General features: G+C 46.5%; 1 protein-coding gene across 2 annotated transcripts; it reads right to left on the bottom strand.

Annotated features, from left to right (window-relative positions):
* Positions 1-772: 772 nt before the first annotated feature.
* COX14 (cytochrome c oxidase assembly factor COX14) lies at positions 773-21279 on the bottom strand. Of its 2 annotated transcripts, none has more exons than XM_077484298.1 (2): positions 21258-21279; positions 773-1195 (listed from the first exon to the last, which is right to left on the bottom strand). In XM_077484298.1, exon 2 carries the CDS (start codon positions 1186-1188, stop codon positions 1012-1014), a length of 177 nt encoding a protein of 58 aa, XP_077340424.1. In that variant the 5' UTR covers positions 1189-1195; positions 21258-21279; the 3' UTR covers positions 773-1011. The 2 variants fall into 2 exon arrangements, with proteins under 2 accessions (XP_077340424.1, XP_077340425.1); XM_077484299.1 differs by lacking the exon at positions 21258-21279 and adding an exon at positions 16740-16891.
* Positions 21280-25069: the final 3790 nt, after the last annotated feature.

Below are 25069 nucleotides of genomic sequence, written 5' to 3'. Positions count from 1 at the left end.
ATATCTGCTTGATGTCCAGTGAGATACAGGTACCTTGCAGGTTGGCAAGTTTAAGTTTTCCCTAGTCAAAACCTTTTCTGTTTTTTTTTTGTTTTAAATAGAAGTGGAAGAGGGCCGGTCCTTCTGTCTAGTGATTTTCTGCATTTACCTCCCTATTTGTACTGGTGACAATTGTCACTGAGAAAGAAGGTAAGGGGGAAATCCACAATGTTTGAGCCGTCTCCTTCCCTCTTCTGCTGGGGGGACTCCTGTCTATGTGGGTTCACATACATGTGAACTGAATGTGGGGTTTCTCCACATCCAATTCACATGACAGACAAGTGTGAGCCGATTCACAAAGGTCCAGGACGGCCACGGTCCTGATTGCGGAAGGGTACTGTGTGTCTTTGAGTCCGTTTTAGGTGCGAGTTCAGGCAAACATTCAGACCTGAATCGCACCTGAATCTGTGTACAGAAACACACTGGACCCCATCCTGTGACCTGCGGCTGCACATATGTGAACCCGGCCTAAGAGAAATTCTACTCACTTAGGGAGATTTCCCATAACTTAGTCTTATTTCAGGGGCAGGAAATAAAAGGGAAATGTCTCCAATGGTACACAGACATTAAAAAAAAAAAAACACCCCCCTAAGTAGTTTATGCGTCTAAAATATTGCACAAGAGCTGTACCAATCTGTTTGACATACAGCTTTTCTCCCGCAGCCCGCTGTTCCTTTACTTAAGTTGGCCATACAGTGGAAATGTCACCCGGTTCCTTATAAACAGACAGAAATACGCCCCAGTGGGTGGCCTTGTCAGCCCCCCTCCCACCTGACATCCTTTGACTGAAAGATCGAAGAAGCCAGGTGGAAAATTTATTTGTACAAATAAAAAACAAAGTTTACATGGAAACAGCTCAGCAATATAATCTTTGATGAAACTGAGCTTCATGATCCATGGTGGGAATCCAGAGGTAATATGGGTGGGTGCAGGGCGATTTCATAGAGGAGGACAGTTCAGTGTGCACTTCATTCAGTCTTTAACAATGTTTTCTGTCTGGTTCTCTGCTGCGGTCTGCAGCTGATGCCTGCGGTGGAAAAACCGATACACCCGAAGACTGCACAGATATCCTCCATACAGCGTCAGCAGCATCATAGTGCCAGAAATGGTCTTGTATCCGAGATCTGCAAGACGCTTGCCGGAAACCATCTTTAACCTGAAGATAAAGAAAAAAAAAAAAAAAAAAAAATCAGTAATGACCAAATGTGCAACACTATTCTAATCTTTTACCATTTGCTGACAGTATGATTGGCTGCATTGGAAGACAGAGGAGAGATTTGGGGTCTAATAGACCCCAGATCTCTACATCAAGAGGACCTGCCATGGCCTGTGTTGTCACAAGGGATGTCGTTCATCCCTTGTGATAGCAATAAAGTTAATACACAAAATAAGAAAATAAGAGCGTAAAAAATTGTTTTGTATAAAAGAAATACAAGTTAAAGAAAAAGAAAAAAAAAAGTAATGATTGAAAGCGTCCCATGCTTATGCGCAAATGCATATGTAAATCCCACATGCATATGTGATCGCAATACACATGTAAGGTATCGTTGCGAACATCAGAGCGAAAGCAATAATTCTAGTGCCAGACCCCCTCTTTAACGCTAAACTGGTAACCTGCAACAATTTTTAAATCATCGGCTATGGAGATTTTTAAGTACCGTATATTGGCACCATTCTACTGCGATCAGTGCTATAAAAATGCATTGATTACTGTGTAAATGACAGTGAAGGGGTTAACCACTAGGGGGCGATGAAGGATTAAGTGTGTCCTACGGAGTGATTCTAACTGTGGGGGGAGGGGCTACACCTCACATGACAGCAATTACTGCTCTCGACGACAGAGAGCAGTGATCTCTGTCCTGTCACTAGGCAGAATGGGGAAATGCTTTGTTTACCTCTCCGTGACGCGATCGCGGGCACCCAACAGACAGAGTCCGCGGGACCCAGGGTCATGAAGACCGGGCGGCCACGCACCCGCAGCACTGCTTCTTAAAGGGGACGTACCTGTATGCCCTTTTGCCCACCAGTGCCATTTTGCCAACGTAAATCGGTGTGAGCTGGTCGGCAAACGGTTAAACGACAAAATTATTATTATTTTATTTATCTCATATTTAAGAGGTCCTGTCATGCTTTTTTTCTATTACAAGGGATGTTTACATTACTTGTAATAGGAATAAAAGTGACCCAATATTATTATTATTTTTTAACCACTTAACAACCGGCCCATAGCCGAATGACGGCTACAGGGCGGTTGTTTAACTCTGGGAGGCCATCATATGACGTCCTCCCAGAATTCCGCACTCGAGAGCATCCATGAACCGCCGGGTCCATCACGGATCACTCATCGCGGCCGTTTACCACGTGATCGTTCCGTCAAATGACGGAGTGATCACTTTTTTTTTTTTTTTTATTTATGTTTATTTGAAAAGAAGAAAACAAAGAAACAATAACAGGAAGCTTGGCACATACAATATACAGTTCAAAGTGAGACCAGAGCTGCAGATGACATAGGTCAGGGATATGCAATTAGCGGACCTCCAGCTGTTGCAAAACTACAAGTCCCATCATGCTTCTGCCTCTGGGTGCTATGCTTGTGGCTGTCAGAGACTTGCTATGCCTCATGGGACTTGTAGTTCTGCAACAGCTGGAGGTCCACTAATTGCATATCCCTGACATAGGTCAAGGCGTAGGACACCGAATTGTTAGCAACTCGACAGTAAGCGTCCGTTTATATTCTAAGCCCACCCAACCTAACAAAGATCAGTCACCAACCAAGAATTGGGGCTGTAACTGCATGACTGCAAAGTCCCTTGTTGCATCAATCAAATGACATTGAACAAAGCTAATAGAAAGGAAGCGGGGGGAGAAGAAAGATGGAAAGAGAAGATAAAGAGAGAAAGGTCAAAAAACAGAAAGGGGAGGGGAGGAAGGGGAAAAGAGAGTGAGGGTCTGCCTCGGTCCTATCCCCACCTGGGAGGCGAGATACCTGTTAGTACAATATCTTATCCATTTTGTGACATAATGTCCGCATACACAGATGTACACTTGAAGGCTAACCAGCAGGACCAAATCCTTTTCCCCAGGTCCGATTTATTCCGTAGGGAGTAAGATCCTCCAAATGATATGTGCGATCTACCTCCATCAACCACTGACGTAAAGAGGGTACCGTGGGTTGCTTGCACTTGCGTGGAATAAGTGCTTTTGCAGCATTAAGCAAATGTGGAGTCAAGGATTTTTTATAGGATCCTGCTGGGGAGCCTGTGCAGTGAAAAGGTGTGACCCATGGGTATCTCATAACCCAAAATGACTTTCATCCAGTGTAGGCTAGTTCGCCAGTAAGGCCGGATGAGTGGGCAGAACCACCAGATATGGGCGTGTGAGGCACGTACCCCACAGCCTCTCCAACAGAGAGGTGGCATTTGTGGAAACAACTTATGTAGGGCAGCTGCGGTATAGTGCCATCTCGTCAGCAGTTTATAGTTCACTTCTGCCGTTTTGGAGGCTGTAGATGTTAAATGAGCCATAGATAACATAGTAGATTTAGCCCATAGTAGCCCTTAATCAACAAAAGCTGTAAAGCGTGGTAAAAAAAGGATAAAGGCCTCTCCACCGGCTGGTCTTCCGTGAAAGCCGATTCAATCGGTGTTAAATCAGCTGATGAGCGAAGTGGTTTCGGAAGGGAGTACACAAATGCTGCTAGTTGACGGTAAGTCCAGTGATCCATGGGCGTTGCAAGTGAGAGAGGCATTAGTTCAGATAGAGGCACAATGCCATCTTGGTTGGCGACATGATGTAAAAGGGGTGTGTTGCCCAGGTTCCAAGAATGAATTCTAGGATCAATGTTTCCTGGTGGGAAATAATTATGACCAGTCAGAGGCATAATGGGAGAGTGATATAACCACTTGTGTTTTTTACAGATCGAGTCCCAGATCCGTAGAGTAGAATAGGTGAGGGGGGAGGAGATGGGTGCTAACGACCTATGTTTCCTGGGAATCCATATTTGGGTGTAAAGGTCTGTGCCACTGAGCGCCAGTTCCAGGGCAACCCACAGTTTAGAGTGTTTGTGATATTTCCAGTCCGATATCCTGTTTAAAACAACGGCTAAAAAGTAAAGTTTAATATTAGGTAAAGCCAAGCCCCCCAGCCGTTTAGGTCTGGCTAGAAGGGCTCGGGACAGTCTCGGACGCATTCTGTTCCAGATATATCTGCCTATCAGCGATTCTATGAGCGTGAAAAAACTAGCCGGAATACCCACTGGAATCATCTGGAGCAAAAACAGTATTCGGGGTAGGATATTCATCTTAAATCGCACTAATCTTCCCCAACCACGAATGTGCGACTTGGGACCATCTTTGTAAGTCCATTCGATTGCATTAAGAAGGGGTATATAATTAGCGCGAAAAAGAGTCTGGGGTTTGGATGTGAGATAGACGCCTAATTATTTCATTTTGTGTTTTTGCCAGCTAAATGGGAAGGAATCTTTAAGGCGATCAACAGTTTCCCCGGGGACAGAGACGTTGAGAATATCAGATTTGGACAATATTAATTTTAAAATTAGATATGATACCGAATTGTGAGAAGGCAGACATCAGATTGGGAAGGGGAATCAGGGGTTGTTGCATGTAAAACAGAATATCATCCGCATAGGCAGCGTATTTATGTTCTCGGTCACCAACAGTGATCCCATGGATGTTTGGGTTGTGTCTAATTGTAGAGAGGAAGGGTTCCAGGGATAGAGCGAAAAGAATCAGTGAGAGGGGGCAGCCCTGACGTGTGCCATTATAGTGTAAAGGATTCACTTAGGGTACCGTTAATGCGAATTTGAGCTGTAGGGGAGTGATATAGTGCTGAAATGTGAGATAGAAAAGTTTGGCTGATTCCCAAGTGAGACAGGGTTGCCATGAGATACTCCCAGTCCACCCTGTCAAACGCTTTTTCCGCGTCCATAGAGAGTAGCAGGGTGGGTCCCCCTAACGAAAGGCATCAGGGACAGGGTGCGGAGGGCGTTATCACGTGCCTCCCTACCTGGGATAAACCCAGTCTGATCACTGGAAACCCAGCGTGGGAGTAGGGGTAGTAGCCTGTTCGCAATAACTTTGGCATACAGTTTAGCGTCTAAATTCAAGAGAGATATAGGGCGATAACTCCCGCATAAATTAGGGTCCTTCTCTGGTTTAGGGATCATCGAGATAGGTATGTGCATGTAGGGTTTCCGGACGGAGTGCCCCCCCCCCCCCTCCCCGTGAGATCGTGTTAGCATAAGAGGCGAGGCGCGGCAGCAAGGTCTCCGCAAAGGTCTTATAGTAGAAGGCCGTAAAGCCATCCGGTCCAGGGGCCTTGCCACTCGCCATAGCCTTCAGTGCCACGCTGAACTCCTGGACAGAAAACTCTCCGTCCAACGAAGCGAGGACCTCTGAGTTCAGTTTGGGTAAGTTGGCCTGCTGTAGATAGTCTCGGATCAGGGCTCTCCTAGTCACCAAGTCCGGCACAGAGTGAGGGACATGGTATAGGTGTTGGTAAAATGCATGGAACTTCTTGGCTATAGTTGTGGTCTCATACGTGAGAGTGTCAGAAGATGTTTTAATTTTATCGATGAAAGCCCTGGTTTTTGCCTGTTGTAGGGAATGAGCCAAAAGCCTCCCTGGTTTGTTACCCCATTCATGGAATTTTTGTGACACCCTACGGGCTTCCCGTTTCCACTGCTCATGATACAGAGCTTTCAACTCCTCCCGCTCTACTGTTAGGGTATGCAGTGTTGCTTGTGCGAGACTGGCCTTGTGTTGTGACTCAAGGGCGTTAATTTCTAACAATAGCTGAGATTGTTGCTGCTCAAATTCCTTTTTCCTTCTGGATCCCAACTCCATGAATTTACCTCTCATATGGGCCTTATGGGCTTCCCATAGTACACCTGGGGAAATATCTGGGTGGGTATTGTCTTTGAAATATTGTTTTAGTTCCTCTCGCATGTGTATTTTGTCTGCCTCCTCACTAATAAGGTTCTCATTCAATTTCCAATTGGTTGGTTTTTGGGGCAACGAAGAGATATTAAGGGTAAGCAAAATGGGGGCATGGTCAGAGATGGGTGATGAAGCAATTTCTGAATTTGTCAATAGGGCAAGGTGATGATCAAGAAAGAAAAAAATCAATCCTAGAATAGGATTGGTGGGCGCTCGAGTAATACGTGTAGTCTCTTGCCCGCGAATGCATCGTCCTCCATACGTCCATCAACTGGGCGTCACACAAGGGCTTACAAAATGTATGCAAGATGCTTATGAGGAACCGAGGACTTTCCCATGGACTTATCAAACCCCGGTTCCAATGGGACATTAAAATCTCCAGCTAGGACAACGCATCCACCAGCAAAATCCTTCAATTTCCTAAGCGTAGTGGCAATAAAGGTGGCCTGATCTCGATTAGGAGCATAAAGGGTTGCCAACGTACATTGCATCCCGCCCAGACTGCCCCTGAGGAACAGAAAACGTCCGTGAGGGTCACTCAACATCTCCACCATATTGAAAGGGGTACCTCTGCGGAACCCAATGGCCACACCCTTTGCCTTATGTACATCAGATAGACTATAATACCAGGTTGGGTATTGTGGGGAGAATAATTTCACAGAGGTGGTGTGGGTAAGGTGGGTCTCCTGCAAGAAGACAATGTCCCCTCGCAGGCGACCCAGTTCTCGATATAAGTTATGACGTTTACCAGGGGCATGGAGACCCCTCACGTTTAACGATATTAATTCCACCGTGGCCATGGGGATCCGTCAGGGGGCTCCACATAAAAACTGTTACAAGGAAATAGGACCAGAGGCAGGGGGTTAAGGGGCGGGGGGGGTGAAAGAGTGTGAAGAGGAGAAGGTAGAGAAGGAAAGTAGTGAGAAGGTAAAGATTACAGGTTATCACTTGCAACCCCTGCAGCACACACACAACACAGACCCAATTGGGTCTAACGCAGCATGCGCACGCAGCCGACTGCAGTGCAGAAAAGGGGCAATCGACCGGGACCCCACCCCCCGACCCCCCGCCATCAAAATGGTTGGGAGCCCGGGGGCCAAGACCCGCCTAATGGCCCCCAGCGGGAGAGCAAGAGGGGCCGGGCAGCAGCAACCAGCAACCGTCCAGAACAGAAGTCGCAGGCCGCAGCTCCGGCCCCAACCCCAAATTACAAAGTATATAATAACACATATATAAGAGAAATAGCACAGAGTTCATTTACCCTAAAAGAAACACAAGAACTGAGAACATCAACCACCTATGTTCATAACAGGGGATCCAGGTGTCATGAGTTAAAGACAGTCAGGGGTATGTCCCGAGTACCCCCAATGTGGGTCCAACCGTGGGCACACCGGGACTTCGTTCCCATTAAGTTTGGCTCCCTGTAGGCATCTTTGAGAGTATGATGTTAAACACCAGGACAAAAATAAAAATAATAAGTAATATAAACAACTTGTTATACTTGCAGGGCCAGGGAAGCCGCGCCAGCGGAGCGGAATACTGGGCAGAAGATTGCCATCAGACGTGCCTTCTATGTATGCATATTAGACGGGCTAAAAGAGGGGACGCATTGCTTGCGAGACACTTTCTGCCAGGGCTCCTCAGGATTATTTGGTAGGGGTGGAATGCCTTCCTGCCATCCCGGTAAATCCGGTGTGGTAAAATTTCCTGCGACTTATGAAAATTCCTCACCCGTCACTTCCGGTGCGGCTCAGTCACTGTAACAGCTGACGGCAGGCCTTTACTGCGCATGCGCCAAGTCCGTGATATTAACGGCGCATGCGCAAGATCTTTATTTAAGCGGTGGTTAAAAATTATACACGGAGACTTGCGGGTGGGCGGGCGCAGCTGAACAGATGCTTAGAACGTCAGCAGCAGCCCCGCCCACCCCACTAACATGCCCCTGAATCTTAAGCGGTGGTTAAAAATTATACACTCAAGTGGGCGGAGACTTGCGGGTAGGCGGGCGGAGCTGAACAGATGCTTAGAACGTCAGCAGCAGCCCCGCCCACCCCACTAACATGCCCCTGAATCGCGGGATCTTTGCTTATGGTGAAGAAAAATGATGGCTTCAGCTGCTATTAACAGCAATCGCGCATGCGCGGGATCTTTGCTTATGGTGAAGAAAAATTATGGCTTCAGCTGCTATTAACAGCAATCGCGCATGCGCGGGATCTTTGTTTACTGATCAGAAAAATTATGCACTCAAGCACATTCTTATTGGTGATGAAAATTTATAGACTCGGGCGGGCGATGGCTTTATTATATCATCGGCAGCACCAATATGTATAGTATTTTTTAAATCAGAATATGCAGTGTATTTATTAAATCAGCAGAATATGGGTACAATGTCTGCGTTTGGGGACAATGCGGCAAACACCACCTCACTGTGACTAGAAATCGCCGCCTCACTGTGCCCAAACACCTCACTGTGCCCAGCGAACACCGCCTCACCGTGCCCAGCAAACTCTGGCTCACTGTGCCCTTCAAACGCAACCACTGTGCCATCAAACACAGCCACTGTACCCATCAATTGCTGCCAGATTGTCAAGCCGTAGCTGTGCTCCCTGGGGATATGCTGATCACCCATCTGTGCTGCTGGAGGGAGCCCAGACCGGCATGAGGGACCTGTATGTCATGGTAAGTGAGACCATCCCATATCCCACTCCATCTTTCCCCAGAACAGGGACCCCCTTCCAACCCCCCCCCCCCCCCCCAGGAGAGGGAACCCCTCCCCCCCTCTGAGGACCCCCTCCCTCCAAGACAGAGACCCCTTCTCCCCCCTGAGGACAGGGAAACCTTCTCCCCCCTGAGGACGGGGACCCCCCCTCTCTCCTGGGGACGGGGACTTCATCTCACCTAGGGACCCCATCTGCCCTGGGGATCAGGACCCTACCTCTCCTAAGAACAGGAACCTGATCACCCTGTGTGCGCCAACCTCACTGCCCTGCCAGCCATGTGTCCTGTGTGAGGGCCCTCCTGTGACAGCTCTTATAAAGGACTTCACCCCACTGTGTGATCCCCCTACATGACTGATCCCTCTGTGTCCAAAACTTACATGGGGAACCCCTCTGTTTGCTCCCCCTACATGTCTGCATACTCTGACCACCCCCTGTACCATTTCCACATCCACTGACTGCCTCTTGTGTCCTGTCTGCAATCTATGACTACCTCTTGTCTTTTAACGTGTCTGCAGTCGCTTAGGGGGAGTCTGGAGAGGAATCAAGAGTGAGAGCACCGCCAGGATTGGGATTACGCGAGTCAGATGTGTATGGACTGTGGAGAAGAGACTATAGAATAAAAACCAGAACCACCAACCTGGAGCCGTCTAACTGAGCCCTGCACGCTGCACTGGAGAGGTGGTCAGTGACAAGAGGGCACTCATATAAAGGTTTCCCATCATCTCAGTAACACACCCCCCCCCCCCCCCAGTGTATTCACTCTGCGGAAGGTGGTCTCTGGTCACCAGAGTTCCCCCCCCCCCCCCACATAACATTTCCCGGCATTCCCCTTTACATCAGAGTCCGCAGGATTCTTCCCCAAGGCAAAGGAAAATGCTACAGAGCATGATCTAAGGAGGAACTCTGATGTAAGGGGTGCTCTGGTCACCAGAGACCACCTTATATCAGAGTCCACTGCATTCCCATTTACATCAGAGTTCCCACTTACATCAGGGTCTGCAGCATTGCCCTTTGCATCAGGGTTCGCAGAGTTCCCCGTTAGATTAGAAGGGATGGAGGCCCAGAGACATGTCCAGAGTGCACAGAGGATACATGGGATAGATTAGAAGGGATGAAGGCCCAGAGACATGTCCAGAGTAGGGATGAGCTTCGTGTTCGAGTTGAACATACGTTCGACTCGAACATCGGCTGTTCGCCCATTCGGCGAATTCCGAACGTTATGGGCCGTTCGCACCAAATTCATGTGGCGCTCACGGCCCACAATGCACTGCGATGGCGCAGTGCATTGCTGGCTCATGATTGGCCAAGCATGCACTGTGACCCCACATGCTTGGCCAATCACAGCGCCGGCAGCGAGGAGAGCCATGATGCCTGTGGCCAATCATAGCTCAGGCTGTGTAGTACACGCCCCACACTATATAAGGCCGCCAGCGCGGCGGCCTTGTGTAGTGTGTTGGCATCTGTAGCAGTTAGTGGGTGTTCTGTGTACCTTCAACACAGTATACACCGCTGACTGCAAGCTCTATTTAAAACGAGCAAGATAGTTGGCTATATAGGTGGATATAGCGGTGTATACTGCGTTCAGAGCACGCAGACAGCACGCACAATCTCCTAACACTGACTGCAAGCTCTATTATAAAAGATAGATATATCGCTAGATATATAGGTGAATATAGCGGTGTACACTGCGGTCAGGGCACGCAGACAACAACCACTACAGAAGAGCAAGAACGAAAAATTGGCCGATAATGATCAGGGTATACTGTGTTGAAGGTACACAGAACACCCACTAACTGCTACAGATGCCAACACACTACACAAGGCCGCCGCGCTGGCGGCCTTATATAGTGTGGGGGCGTGTACTACACAGCCTGAGCTATGATTGGCCACAGGCATCATGGCTCTCCTCGCTGCCGGCGCTGTGATTGGCCAAGCATGTGGAGTCACAGTGCATGCTTGGCCAATCATGAGCCAGCAATGCACTGCGCCATCGCAGTGCATTGTGGGCCGTGAGCGCCACATGAATTTGGTGCGAACGGCCCATAACGTTCGGAATTCGCCGAACGGGCGAACAGCCAATGTTCGAGTCGAACGTATGTTCAACTCGAACAGGAAGCTCATCCCTACTCTGGACATGTCTCTGGGCCTTTATCCCTTCTAATCTATCCCATGTATCCTCTGTGTACTCTGGACATGTCTCTGGGCCTCCATCCCTTCTAATCTAACAGGGGGGAACTCTGCAAACCCTGATGCAAAGGGCAATGCTGCAGACCCTGATGTAAGTGGGAATGCAGTGGACTCTGATATAAGGTGGTCTCTGGTGACCAGAGCAAACCTTACATCAGAGTTCCTCCTTAGATCATGCTCTGTAGCATTTTCCTTTGCCTTGGGGGGAAGAATCCTGCGGACTCTGATGTAAAGGGGAATGCCGGGAAATGTTATGTGGGGGGGGGGGGGGGACTCTGGTAACTAGAGACCACCTTCCGCAGAGTGAATACACTAGGGGGGGGTGTTACTGAGATGATGGGAAACCTTTATATGAGTGCCCTCTTGTCACTGACCGCCTCTCCAGTGCAGCGTGCAGGGCTCAGTTAGATGGCTCCAGGTTGGTGGTTCTGGTTTTCATTCTATAGTCTCTTCTCCACAGTCCATACACATCTGACTCCTCGCGTAATCCCAATCATGGCGGTGCTCTCACTCTTGATTCCTCTCCAGACTCCCCCTAAGAGACTGCAGACACGTTAAAAGACAAGAGATAGTCAGAGATTGCAGACAGGACACAGGAGGTGGCTAGAGGCTACAGACATGGTACAAGAGGGGGGGGGTCGGAACATGTGCACAGGATACAGCAGGCAGTCAGTGGATGTGGAAATGGTACAGGGGGTGGTCAGAGTATGCAGACATGTAGGGGGAGCAAACAGAGGGGTTCCCCGTGTAAGTTTTGGACACAGAGGGATCAGTCATGTAGGGGATCACACAGTGGGGTGAAGTCCTTATAAGAGCTGTCACAGGAGGGCCCTCACACAGGACACATGGCTGGCAGGGCAGTGAGGTTGGCGCACACAGGGTGATCAGGTTACTGTTCTTAGGGGAGGTGGGGTCCTGATCCCCAGGGCAGATGGGGTCCCTAGGTGAGATGAAGTCCCCGTTCCCAGGGGAGATGGAGTTCCTGTCCCCAGTAGAGAGGGGGGTCCCTGTCCCCAGGAGAGAAGGGGGTCCCTGTCCCCAGGGGGGGAGAAGGGGGTCCCTGTCCCCAGGGGGGGAGAAGGGGGTCCCTGTCCCCAGGGGGGGAGAAGGGGGTCCCTGTCCCCAGGGGGGGAGAAGGGGGTCCCTGTCCTGGGGGGAGGGGTTCCCTCTCCTGGGGGGGGGGGGGGGGTTGGAAGGGGGTCCCTGTTCTGGGGAAAGATGGAGTGGGATATGGGATGGTCTTACTTACCATGACATGCAGGTCCCTCATTTATGCCCGTCTGGGCTCCCTCCAGCAGCACAGATGGGTGATCAGCATATCCCCAGGGAGCACAGCTACGGCTTGACAATCTGGCAGCAATTGATGGGTACAGTGGCTGTGTTTGATAGCACAGTGGCGGCAATTTATGGGCACAGTGGTTGCGTTTGAAGGGCACAGTGAGGCGGTGTTTGCTGGGCACAGTGAGGTGTTTGCTGGGCACAGTGAGGCGGCGATTTCTAGTTACAGTGAGGTGGTATTTGCCGCATTGTGCCCCAAACGCACACACTGTCCCCAAACGCAGGCATTGTGCCCCAAACGCACACACTGTCCCCAAACGCAGGCATTGTGCCCCAAACGCACACACTGTCTCCAAACGCAGGCATTGTGCCCCAAACGCAGGCATTGTGCCCCAAACGCACACACTGTCCCCAAACGCACACACTGTCCCCAAACGCACACACTGTCCCCAAACGCCCATATTCTGCTGATTTAATAAATACACTGCATATTCTGATTTAAAAAAATACTATACATATTGGTGCTGCCGATGATATAATAAAGCCATCGCCCGCCCGAGTCTATCAATTTTCATCACCAATAAGAATGTGCTTGAGTGCATAATTTTTCTGATCAGTAAACAAAGATCCCGCGCATGCGCGATTGCTGTTAATAGCAGCTGAAGCCATCATTTTTCTTCACCATAAACAAACATCCAGCGATTCAGGGGCATGTTAGTGGGGTGGGCGGGGCTGCTACTGACGTTCTAAGCATATGTTCAGCTCCGCCCGTCCACCCGCAAGTCTCCGCCCACTTGAGTGTATAATTTTTAACCACCGCTTAAGATTCAGGGGCATGTTAGTGGGGTGGGCGGGGCTGCTGCTGACGTTCTAAGCATCTGTTCAGCTGCGCCCGCCCACCCGCAAGTCTCCGTGTATAATTTTTAACCACCGCTTAAATAAAGATCTTGCGCATGCGCCGTTAATATCACGGACTTGGCGCATGCGCAGTAAAGGCCCGCCGTCAGCTGTTACAGTGACGGAGCCGCACCGGAAGTGACGGGGTGAGCGAATTTCACAGGTCGCAGGAAATTTTACCACACCGGCAGAGAGATGTTAACATCCATGCACAATTTTTCCAGATCTTCTGGAAATCGCAGAACCGCCGTCTTCCCATCTCTGTGTGCGATCAGGGCGGCAGGGAAACTCCACCGGTAATTGATGGAGGATGAGTGGTTTTTCAGTTAGGGGACGCAGAGCCCTGCGTCGCTCCAGAGTCTCCCTGGCCAAATCAGGAAAGAAGGAGAGCGATGCCCCATCAAAGTCCAAAACTGGTGTCTCCTTGAGTTTTTTCATGATGCGTTTCTTCTCTTCAAAATAGTGCACTCTGCAGATCACGTCACACGAAGTCTCCACAGCAAGGTTGCGCGGGCGGAGGGCCCTATGAACCCGGTCAATTTTTAAAGGATGGTCAGCCGCTTTCCCCAAGAGGCCGTTAAAGATGCCTCTTACCGTTGGGAGGAGGTCCTCATCCCCGGTCGCCTCCGGGAGCCCCTGGATACGGATGTTGTTATGTCTATTACGGTTCTCCTGGTCCTCGATCTTATAGAGGGCCGACCGATGGGCGACGGCGAGTGAGCGGGTAGTTGCTTGCAGAGACCTACTGGCGGTCGCATGTCTGTGCAGCCTCTGCCCGGTCCAAAACTTGCGCGAGATCCGAACGGACAGAGGACACTTCCCTCTTGAGGGATTTCTCGAGCCCCAAGAACATCGATGCCAGTTCAGACTTAGTGGGGAGTCCGCTCACCAGCGCTGCCACTTCCGAGCGTCTTGGCCCACTCTCTTCCCCGTCAGAGCCCGCCGACGAGGCCGGGGATTGTGATCTGTGTTCAGGCCTGAGGCGGGGGACGGGGCCTGCGATCGCGCTCTTGTTAAGCGGAGAGCGGCCTAAGCCATCCATATCCCCCACCTCATCAGGCTCCGCCAGGAACCGTTTAATCGAACCTTCGGGTGCGCCCTTCTTCGGCAGGGACTTGCCGGTTCTCCTGCCCATCGTTCCCGGGTGTGTGGAGTAGTTCATGCGGCAAAAAAGTGCTACAATAACGGGGTCAGCGCTGGAGCTCAAGGACAGTGCGTCCTCACCGCTGCATGCCGAGACCACGCGCCCTGGAGTGATCACTTGTAAACAAACCAGCGTCATGTTATGATGCCGGCTCCTCCCTCCCCCTCTCTGTACCGATCAGCACAGCGGAGGGGGAAGAGAGCGGTGTCAGCAGCGCTGTGGGCTGCATCTGCAGTGCCCACATCGCTGCTCACCGAAATTTAACCCCACAATTCCCAGCCAATACTCTGCAGTACAATTCCCAGCCAATACTCTGCAGTACAATTCCCAGCCAATACTCTGCAGTACAATTCCCAGCCAATACTCTGCAGTACAATTCCCAGCCAATACTCTGCAGTACAATTCCCAGCCAATACTCTGCAGTACAATTCCCAGCCAATACTCTGCAGTACAATTCCCAGCCAATACTCTGCAGTACAATTCCCAGCCAATACTCTGCAGTACAATTCCCAGCCAATACTCTGCAGTACAATTCCCAGCCAATACTCTGCAGTACAATTCCCAGCCAATACTCTGCAGTACAATTCCCAGCCAATACTCTGCAGTACAATTCCCAGCCAATACTCTGCAGTACAATTCCCAGCCAATACTCTGCAGTACAATTCCCAGCCAATACTCTGCAGTACAATTCCCAGCCAATACTCTGCAGTACCCTGCCATAAATTGCCAAACTCGGAGATACCCAGCCATACTCGGTGATACCCTGCAATACCCAGCCATAGACACCCCCCCTCCCGCCACCCTCCGGTGCTTCTACCGACTCGCCAATACGATCAAAGCCAGAATCTTTTTTTTTTTTTTTCAAGCTTCCCAGCCTAGAGGTGAAATGTGGGGTCTTATTGACCCCATATATCTCACTGTAAAGAGGACCTGTCATGCCATATTCCTATTACAAGGGATGTTTACATTCCTTGTAATAGGAATAAAAGTGATCAAAAAATGGATTTTTGGGGGGAAAAAAATTTGCACAAAATTTATGAAGAAAAATTACTAATCTGCTAAATTTTATAACAGAAACAAAGAAAAATTCATTTATTTTTTTACAGAATTTTCGGTCTTTTTTCTTTTATAGAACAAAAAAATAAAAAAACGAGCGGTGATTAAATACCACCAAAAGAAAGCTCTATTTGTGTGAAAAAAAGGACAAAAATTTCATATAGGTCCAGTGTTGCATGACTGAGTAATTGTCATTCAAAATTTGAGAGCACCGAAAGCTGAAAATTGGTCTAGTTATTAAGGGTGTTTAGTGCCCAGTGGTCAAGTGGTTGAATGAACGTGCCCTGTCCCGCCGAGTATGCGTGCAGAAGCTCCTTTCCACTCTGATGGGCACAAAAAAAAAAAAAATGTACCCATTAGAGTGCCCCTTAATATAAAATAAGGGGGCGCACTGACGGGAGACACCTGATGCAAGGGGGCGCACTGACGGGAGACACCTGATGCAAGGGGGCGCACTGACGGGAGACACCTGGGCACACTGATGGGAGACACCAGATGTAAGGGGTACTCTGACAGTGGCAACTGATTTATGGGGGTAGTCTGATAGGAGCACCCAGTTTAATGAATTACTCTGGTAGGGGGACCTGATGTAAGGGGGAACACTATTGGGGACATTTACATAGTATTACCAGAGCGTGGGGAGGAAACAGTAAGAAAAGCACCAGAGAGCACGGCTTGCGTTAAAAAAAAAAAAAAAAAGGCAAGCAGATGCATAAAATCTTTTCATGGCACGGACTTGTGATTCGGACCTCGGCCGGAAAATTTTTGTAGTGACCGGACCACCTTGAATTTTTAATCACTACTCCTGCCTTGGGAGAATAAAAATGGAGATTGTTGCAATATTTTGTCACACCATATTTCCACAGCGGTCTTACAAATGCAAATTTTTTTTGGGGGGGGGGGGATAGAGATATATATATATATATATATATATATATATATACACACACACACACACTTTTTAGAATGAAAAAAATAAGACAGTAACGTTGCCCCAATTCTTTTCTATAATGTGAAAGATAATGTTACGCCGAGTAAATTGATACCCAACATGTCACGCTTCAAAATTTTGCCCGCTCGTCGAACGACGACAAACTTTGGCAAATCTCCATAGGCAACATTTAAAAAATTCTACAAGTTACCAGTTTAGCATTACAGGGAAGATCTAGTGGTAGAATTATTGCTCTCGCTCTAACACACGCAGCGATACCTCATGTGTGGCTTGAACACTGTTTACATATATGTGGATGTGACTTGCATATGCTTTCGCTTCTATGCAAGTTCGGAGGGACGGGGCAATTTACTTTATTTATTTATCTTACTTTGCATGTTTTCTTTTTACAGTCCTTAAAAAAAAAGGCCCCAGCCCCCCATTCTCCCACAGACGCCCCCATATTTCCTTCCCCCACAAGCTGCCCTCCCATTCCTCTTTCTCACACAGACAGAGCCCCTTCACCCTACCTTTGACTTTCACTCCTCCGCTGTTACTTCCTACAGGAAACACGTGACCAGTCCCATCCATCACCCCCGGGAAAGTCTCGCTGGTGTGGGGCGGAGCAACGCTCGGTCATGTGATATGCTCTCTCAGTCAGCTGAGCGTCCGAGGGGGTCTGGCTGCAGAATGGAGCTCACCGATGACAGGAAGCATGCGGCCTCCACTCCATTTTTTTTTCTGAACTTTATTGTAAATCTCTTCAGCTGGAGCTCCACTGTCACAGGAAACGTGTGGCCTCCACAATTTCACTTTTTTTTTATATATTTAAATGAACTTTAATGTAACAAACAACAAATAGACAATACTACAGGAAGTGGAGGTCACATGACTTCTGAGTGGAGCTCCAGGAACTGCAGTCTGCAGAAGATACTGAGTCATTCTGTTGGGATTTACAGAAATACGAGATATTTTTGGGAGGTTTTGTACTTTCTATTAAAGTTCTGTCGTCGAGTTAACTTTGTAAACTGGATTTGTTTGTAAAAGCAATTGTTTAACATTTACCAATTTACGTTTTTGGTGATAATGGAAGTTCATGTTTATGTTGGAAGAATGCAATCCATGTCTCTAAGCACAATTTCATTGTCCCTTTTTGCCCCACCTTCATGCCAACTAACAGGACGCCAAGACTGAGACACGTGGATCTCCAGGCAAAAAATGTTTTAAGGTTCAATGGTATGTCTGCATTAAACCTCCGTCTGCCTGAAAATCATATATGTTCCGGTGCAAATATCCACTTAGCAACCACCCAGCCGCATTGTACTGTAGGTGGGTGGCCACTGTAGGCAAAGAGATGTGCTGGTACATCGCTGCCCACTCCCAGGTTTAGCGGGAGCCTGTCAGCAATTCCCAGCCAATGATTCACACCTGGGACCAGCTGATCGGCTGTGTCCAATCACAGCCCAGAGCTCTGTGTTGAAATTCAACACGGGTTCTGTACAGAGGGAGTGGTCTGTCAGTAGGGATGAGCTCCGGTGTGTACTCACACGCCACATGCAGAGCCCACCAGGAAGTCGGCACAGCGCTGTACTAATCACAGGCAGTGAGACATTTCCTGATATCTGCAGCCGCACATCGGGGCAATGTCTCACTGCCTGTGATTAGCGCAGCGCTGTGCCGACTTCCTGGTGGGTTCTGCACATGGAGTGTGCGAACACGCCTGAGCTCATCCTTATCTGTCAGTGATGATAAATTGAGCGATCATTACTATAAAAGAACACACTGTGCACACATTACACCCCACCCCAAAAAAAAAAATATGCGTAAAGTTCCCCCCCAAATTTTTTTTTTAACTTACCTCTAAATGCCTGTTGCTAGGAGGTCCCTTGTAGTCTGCCTCCTTCAGTGCCAGGGCACCTGATATCACTTCCCCTCGGCGCAGTCAGTCACCTGGGACACATGAAAGGTCCTAGATGACTGCACGGCGCGTGGCGCTGCTTGCGCATACACAGTGGGTGCCCGGCTGTGAAGGTACAGCCGGGTGCCCACAGCAAAAATGCCGGTGCCGCCGAGCTGAGTAGGGGACGAGCGGAGCTTCGTTCCCCCGCATCGCTGGACCCTGGTACAAGTAAAGCCCCGTACACACGAGCGGACTTTTCAACATCCAAAGTCTGATGGAATGATTCCGGCAGACTATTCGATCGTGTGTGGGCTGCAACGGACTTTTGATTCGCAAAAGTCTGACAGACTTTAGAAAATGGAACATGCTTCAAATTTTTCCGACGGAACTCCGCCGGATCCAGTTCCTACCGAAAAATTTGCTCGTGTGTATGCTATTCCGACGGACTAAAACTGACGCTAGGGCAGCTATTGGCTACTGGCTATGAACTTCCTTATTCGAGTCCAGTCGTACGTCATCACGTTCGAATCCGTCGGAGTTTGGTGTGATTGTGTGTGGCCAAGTCCGCTCATTCGGAAAGTCCGTCAGAACTCTGTCAGAACTCCGGCAGAACTCCTTCGGAAGTCTGTCGGACATAAGTCTGGTCGTGTGTACGCGGCATAAGTGTCCGATTATTAAAAGTCAGCAGCTGCAGTATTTGTAGCTGCCGACTTTTATTTTATTTTTTTAAGGGGCACCCCACTTTAAGGAACATATTTAACCCCTTGATCGCCCTAGACCTTAACCCCTTCCCAGCCAGTGTCATATTTTTAGCACTGATCACTAGTGTCACTGGTGATGTCAGTGGCAATTAGTTCCCCCAGCGGCAGATCGCAATAAAATGATATTCCCGCTCTACCAAATATGTGCGTTTTGGTTTGTTTTTTAAAAAATAATGCTACAACACTGAAGTAAATATCAGAACCCAAAGAAATATGAAATAAAGGTAGTGCTGCGCTATGAACCTAAATAATGTGCAAATTAAAATGCAGAAAGTGCTCAGTACAAGATATGATTCGAAGAGGCAATATCCTAAGGTCAATATATATCAAATCTTAGGCAGTATAAAAGCTGAGATCCTAGAAAACATATGAAAGCGTAACACATAAAAATATTTCCATATAAAAATATGTTGCAAATGTTCTTATAGCTGAAAGCAAATAAGATGAATGGTGTCCATAAAGTGCAAGATGAGTAAGTGACTGTATATTAACAGTGTCAGCAGAAAATGATAAAGTGCTGGTGGCAATTCTCTGATATAAAGTGCGGATGATAGGTGACTTCCTGGCTCCTGTGCAGTGTAATGTATAGAGTCCCTTTACCTTACCGCTATAAGGTAAAAGCATGTGAGTATGTCTCAAATCAAATTTATTCCAGAAAATCACATTTATTACTAAAGATCACATTTATTGCTGAAATTCTGATTAATTCCTGAACATTGGACAGATCTCACTCTAAACAGACATGTTCTAAGAGAAATTAGAAATGTCTGGACTTTGCAGACAATATTGAGATTAATTCACAAACCTTCAACATCAAGCACGGCAGCTCCTTACTTCCTTTCATGTGACTGCAGTTTGAAAAAAAAAAAGCAGTCATATCATGACATCATAGTGGAAGCAGGCTCACATAAGGCAGCTGCAGGACTACTCAGTACCATCTGGATTTTTTTTTTTTTATTATTATTATTATTATTATTTATTTTTCAAAAATGATTTTCAGTTTTTTTCAAAAATGATTTTTTCTTCAAAAATGATTTTTTCTTCAAAAATGATTTTTTTTTAATTTTTTTATTTTTCAAAAATGTTTTTATTTTTTTTATTTTTTTCAAAAATGTTTTTTTTCCCAATTTAAAAAAAATATATTTTCAAAAGTTTTTTTTTCTAAAAATGTTTTTTAATTATTATTATTTTTTTTTCTAACATTTTTTTAAAATTATTATTATTATTTTTCATGGGGTGGTCATAATATTTTGGCTAATCATGTTGTGGTCATAATGTCAACAGCCAGGACACATTACAAAAGGTCAAAATCACATTTATTTCATGAAAATCACATTTATAAGGAAAGATCAGATTTATTTCTGAAAATCACATTTATTTCTGAAAATCACATTTATTACTAAAGATGACATTTATTGCTGAAAATTGGATTAATTCCTGAAGATCGGACAGATTTCACTGTAAACTGACACTTTCTAAGAAAAATGACAACTGTCTGGACATTGAAAAATTTGATGTTGAGTGTTTGTGAATTAATCTCAATATTGTCTGCAGATTGCAGTCACATGACAGGAAGTACACAGACAATATTGAGATTAATTCACAAACCTTTAACATCAAGTTTTTTCAAACTGCAGTCACATGACAGGAAGTAAGTCACATGACTTCCTGTCATGTAACTGCCGTTTGATGTCATAGCATAACTGTCATGTGACTTACTTCCTGTCATGTGACTGCAGTTATGCTATGACATCATAGTTGGAGCAGGCTCACTCACATAAGGCAGCTGCAGGACTACTCAGTACCATTTGGATTGATCTCACGTACAGGTAGGTTGCATTTTCCATCTCTCCTAATTCTCCTATTATATTCTCCTATTAGTTTAATTTGATGTAAAACAAAGTCCATCCATGTTATTTAATCATCCTAGATTATTATTAATGGCGTTTATTGATTTTGTTTTCCAATTTTTTTTTTTTTTTTTTAATTTTTTTTTTTTCAAAAATGATTTTTCTTTTTTCTCAAAAATTATTATTTTTTTATTTTATTTTTTTCATGGGGTGGTCATAATATTTTGGCTGATCATGTTGTGGTCATAATGTCAACAGCCAGGACAATAATGGCGTTTATTGATTTTTTTTTTTAAATATAAGATGATTGATTGATGGATACTTAGACTGATAGTATATACAATGAGGGGATTTACTTAGACTGGAGCAGTTGTTTACACCAACCAATCATTTCATTTTCACAGCTTAAAGCGGTGTTCCAGTCCCCCAAACATTTTTTTTAAAGACTGCTCTGTGACTGTCTCGGTCTATAAATGAACATTGATAACGTCATATTTTTTGCGCTATTACTTTGTTTAAACATAGTTAATTGCTTACTGATCTCGGAAGCAGGCAGGTTCCATTTCAGTTGTGGGCATCTGAAGCCCTCTAGTGTCAATTTCCTGGATTTCTGTGCAGCTGTTTACCCATCATACACCATCAAACCTCGCACATGCTCAGTAATGCCTCAGGGAGACGTCCTTCTTCCTGACAGGTTGCTATGGCAATGTTGCATTGGCAGAAGTTCCCACCCCGTATGGCAACCTGTCAATCACAACACAGGGGAGGAGACAAGTGGGATTATCCTGGGAATGCTCCGGCATGGTTGGGGGGGGTCTGAATACAGACGTGCCTGGCCTTTATTTCTCTAAACTGACTACTCCCTGACTCTGCCTTGTCACTTGTCATTGCGGAACCGTGTAACATTTATCATATATTGTTGCTTGTAAGATAATTGTGTGTGACACTGTCCTTTATTGTACTGTAACTGTGCAGGGAGAGAGGCGCTGTCACAATCCTTACATTATGTCAGGGTGGGCGGCGCCGAGCAGCTATCGCGCAACAGCCAATAGGATGGTGTCAGGGCGGGCCACTACGTATATGCGACTCTGCCCCCTTTCTTAAAGAGGAAGTAAACCCTTACAAACCACTTTGACCTACAGGTAAGCCTAGATTAAGGCTTACCTGTAGGTCCAAGAAATATCTCCTAAACCTATATGGTTTAGGAGATATTTGCCCGAAAACGGGCACCGCTGTCTACGCAATAAACGCGGCAGTTCCAAGAATGGAGCTGCCGCATTTGTCGACTCCCGTGCGCATGCGCGGGAGTGACGTCATCGCGGCTTTGCCGAATGACAGCGGCGGAGCTGCGAGACGCCACTCCCGTGCACATGCGCGGGAGTGACGTCATCGCGGCTTCGCCGCTGTCATTCGGCGGAGTTGCGAGACGCCACAAGCAAGATGGATGCGGCGGACTACAGGGGACAGCGGCGACTTCGCTGGCTCCTGTGTCAGGTAAGTGACACATAATGTGCTACTATGCGATGCATAGTAGTTCATTATGCTTTACCTTTGCAGGGAAAAAAAGAGGAAGTAAACTCATCAGGGTTTACTTCCTCTTTAAGAAGCCCAATAATTGGATGTTGATGTCGGGGTGGGCGGCGCGCCCGCCCTGACACCATCCTATTGGCTCTCGCTCCATAGCTGCTCGGCTGCGCCCACATCGTCTGCGGCAGTGATGGCGAATCTTGGCACCCCTGATGTTTTGGAACTACATTTCCCATGATGCTCCTGCACTCTGCAGTGTAGTTGAGCATCATGGGAAATGTAGTTCTAAAACATCTGGAGTGCCAAGGTTCACCATCACTGGTCTAAGGATTGTGACAACGCCTGTCTCCCTGCACAATTACAGTACAATAAAGGACAGTGTCACACACAACCATCTTACAAGCAAAGACCTTTCTACATCAGCCGGGGAGCAGGGGGAGGGGAGCTGCAGTTAGAGATCTTGTACATTGTACAGTGTGTGAGAACTGATTGAAGGGACAACCACCACTCCCCCACACCACACACACCATGCAGAGCTGTGCTGTGAATACACAGGTTGCGTGCTGAGCTCTCCTCCCTGTCACCATTTTATCTCTGGTGTCAGGAAAACATGTCAGATATGATTCATACTGATAACAGAGGAGCAAGGCACAAGAGAGAAGGAATCACCATGGAAACAGTTGCTGCGTTCACATTTCATGTCTGAGATTTACAACCACTTGCCGACCGCCGCTGTACGTCCCTTCTTTAGGGACGGATATCGTTGTTATGACAGCAGATAGCTGCCATAACCCCGGTATCCCTGTGTTTGGCTGGCGGCCGGCTACAAGGTAAAAGTGGTCTCTGCGGCGGATTCACCATCAGATCACTTGTATCGGTGGCGAGAGAGGGGCCCTCCCATTGCGATTCTGGTGCCCTCTGCTGCATTTTTTTCAAAAACAATTTTTTTCCCCAATTTAAAAAAAAAAAAAAATTCTAAATTTTTTTTTTCTAAATTTTTTTTTAATTATTATTATTTTTTTCGAAAAAAAAATTTTTTTAATTATTATTATTTTTTTTCTAAAAATTTTTTTTTTTTAATTATTATTATTTTTTTTCATGGGGTGGTCATAATATTTTTGCTAATCATGTTGTGGTCATAATGTCAACAGCCAGGACACATTCCAAAAGGTCAAAATCACATTTATTTCATGAAAATCACATTTATAAGGAAAGATCAGATTTATTTCTGAAAATCAAATTTATTTCTGAAAATCACATTTATTACTAAAGATGACATTTATTGCTGAAAATTGGATTAATTCCTGAAGATCGGACAGATTTCACTGTAAACTGACACTTTCTAAGAAAAATGACAACTGTCTGGACATTGAAAAATTTGATGTTGAGTGTTTGTGAATTAATCTCAATATTGTCTGCAGATTGACAATATTAAGATTAATTCACAAACCTTTAACATCGTTTTTTAAAACTGCAGTCACATGACAGGAAGTAAGTCACATGACTTCCTGTCATGTAACTGCCGTTTGATGTCATAGCATAACTGTCATGTGACTTACTTCCTGTCATGTGACTTACTTCCTGTCATGTGACTTACTTCCTGTCATGTGACTGCAGTTATGCTATGACATCATAGTTGGAGCTCACTCACATAAGGCAGCTGCAGGACTACTCAGTACCATTTGGATTGATCTCACGTACAGGTAGGTTGCATTTTCCATCTCTCCTAATTCTCCTATTATATTCTCCTATTAGTTTAATTTGATGTAAAACAAAGTCCATCCATGTTATTTAATCATCCTAGATTATTATTAATGGCGTTTATTGATTATTTTTTTCCCAAATTTTTTTTTAAAAAATAGTTTTTTTTCAAAAAATTTTTTTCTTTTTTCTCAGAAATTATTATTTTTTTAATTATTATTATTTTTTTTTTTCATGGGGTGGTCATAATATTTTGGCTGATCATGTTGTGGTCATAATGTCAACAGCCAGGACAATAATGGCGTTTATTGATTTTTTTTTTTAATATAAGATGATTGATTGATGGATACTTAGACTGATAGTATATACAATGAGGGGATTTACTAAGACTGGAGCAGTTGTTTACACCAACCAATCATTTCATTTTCACAGCTTAAAGCGGTGTTCCAGTCCCCCAAACATTTTTTTTAAAGACTGCTCTGTGACTGTCTTGGTCTATAAATGAACATTGATAACATGTCATATTTTTTGCGCTATTACTTTGTTTAAACATAGTTAATTGCTTACTGATCTCGGAAGCAGGCAGGTTCCATTTCAGTTGTGGGCATCTGAAGCCCTCTAGTGTCAATTTCCTGGATTTCTGTGCAGCTGTTTACCCATCATACACCATCAAACCTCGCACATGCTCAGTAATGCTCAGGGAGACGTCCTTCTTCCTGACAGGTTGCTATGGCAATGTTGCATTGGCTGAAGTTCCCACCCCCTATGGCAACCTGTCAATCACAACACAGGGGAGGAGACAAGTGGGATTATCCTGGGAATGCTCTGGCTGGGGGGGTCCGAATACAGACGATAATGTAAGATAATTGTGTGTGACACTGTCCTTTATTGTACTGTACAGGGAGAGAGGCGCTGTCACAATCCTTACATTATGTCAGGGTGGGCGGCGCCGAGCAGCTATCGCGCAACAGCCAATAGGATGGTGTCGGGGCGGGCCACTACGTGTATGCGACTCTGCCCCCTTTCTTAAGAAGCCCAATAATTGGATGTTGATGTCGGGGTGGGCGGTGCGCCCGCCCTGACACCATCCTATTGGCTCTCACTCCATAGCTGCTCGGCTG

This window comes from Lithobates pipiens, unplaced genomic scaffold, assembly GCF_037356315.1.
Source record: "Lithobates pipiens isolate NorthernLeopardFrog02 unplaced genomic scaffold, aLitPip1_a1.2 Scaffold_16, whole genome shotgun sequence".
Taxonomy (NCBI): Eukaryota; Metazoa; Chordata; class Amphibia; order Anura; family Ranidae; genus Lithobates; species Lithobates pipiens.
Note: the sequence above shows the minus strand (reverse complement) of the source record. Positions and strands in the feature narration are given on the sequence as shown.

Excerpts from the sequence above, each read along its gene's own strand:
- COX14 (XM_077484298.1), bottom strand. The coding sequence starts at position 1,188 with ATGGTTTCCGGCAAGCGTCTTGCAGATCTCGGATACAAGACCATTTCT.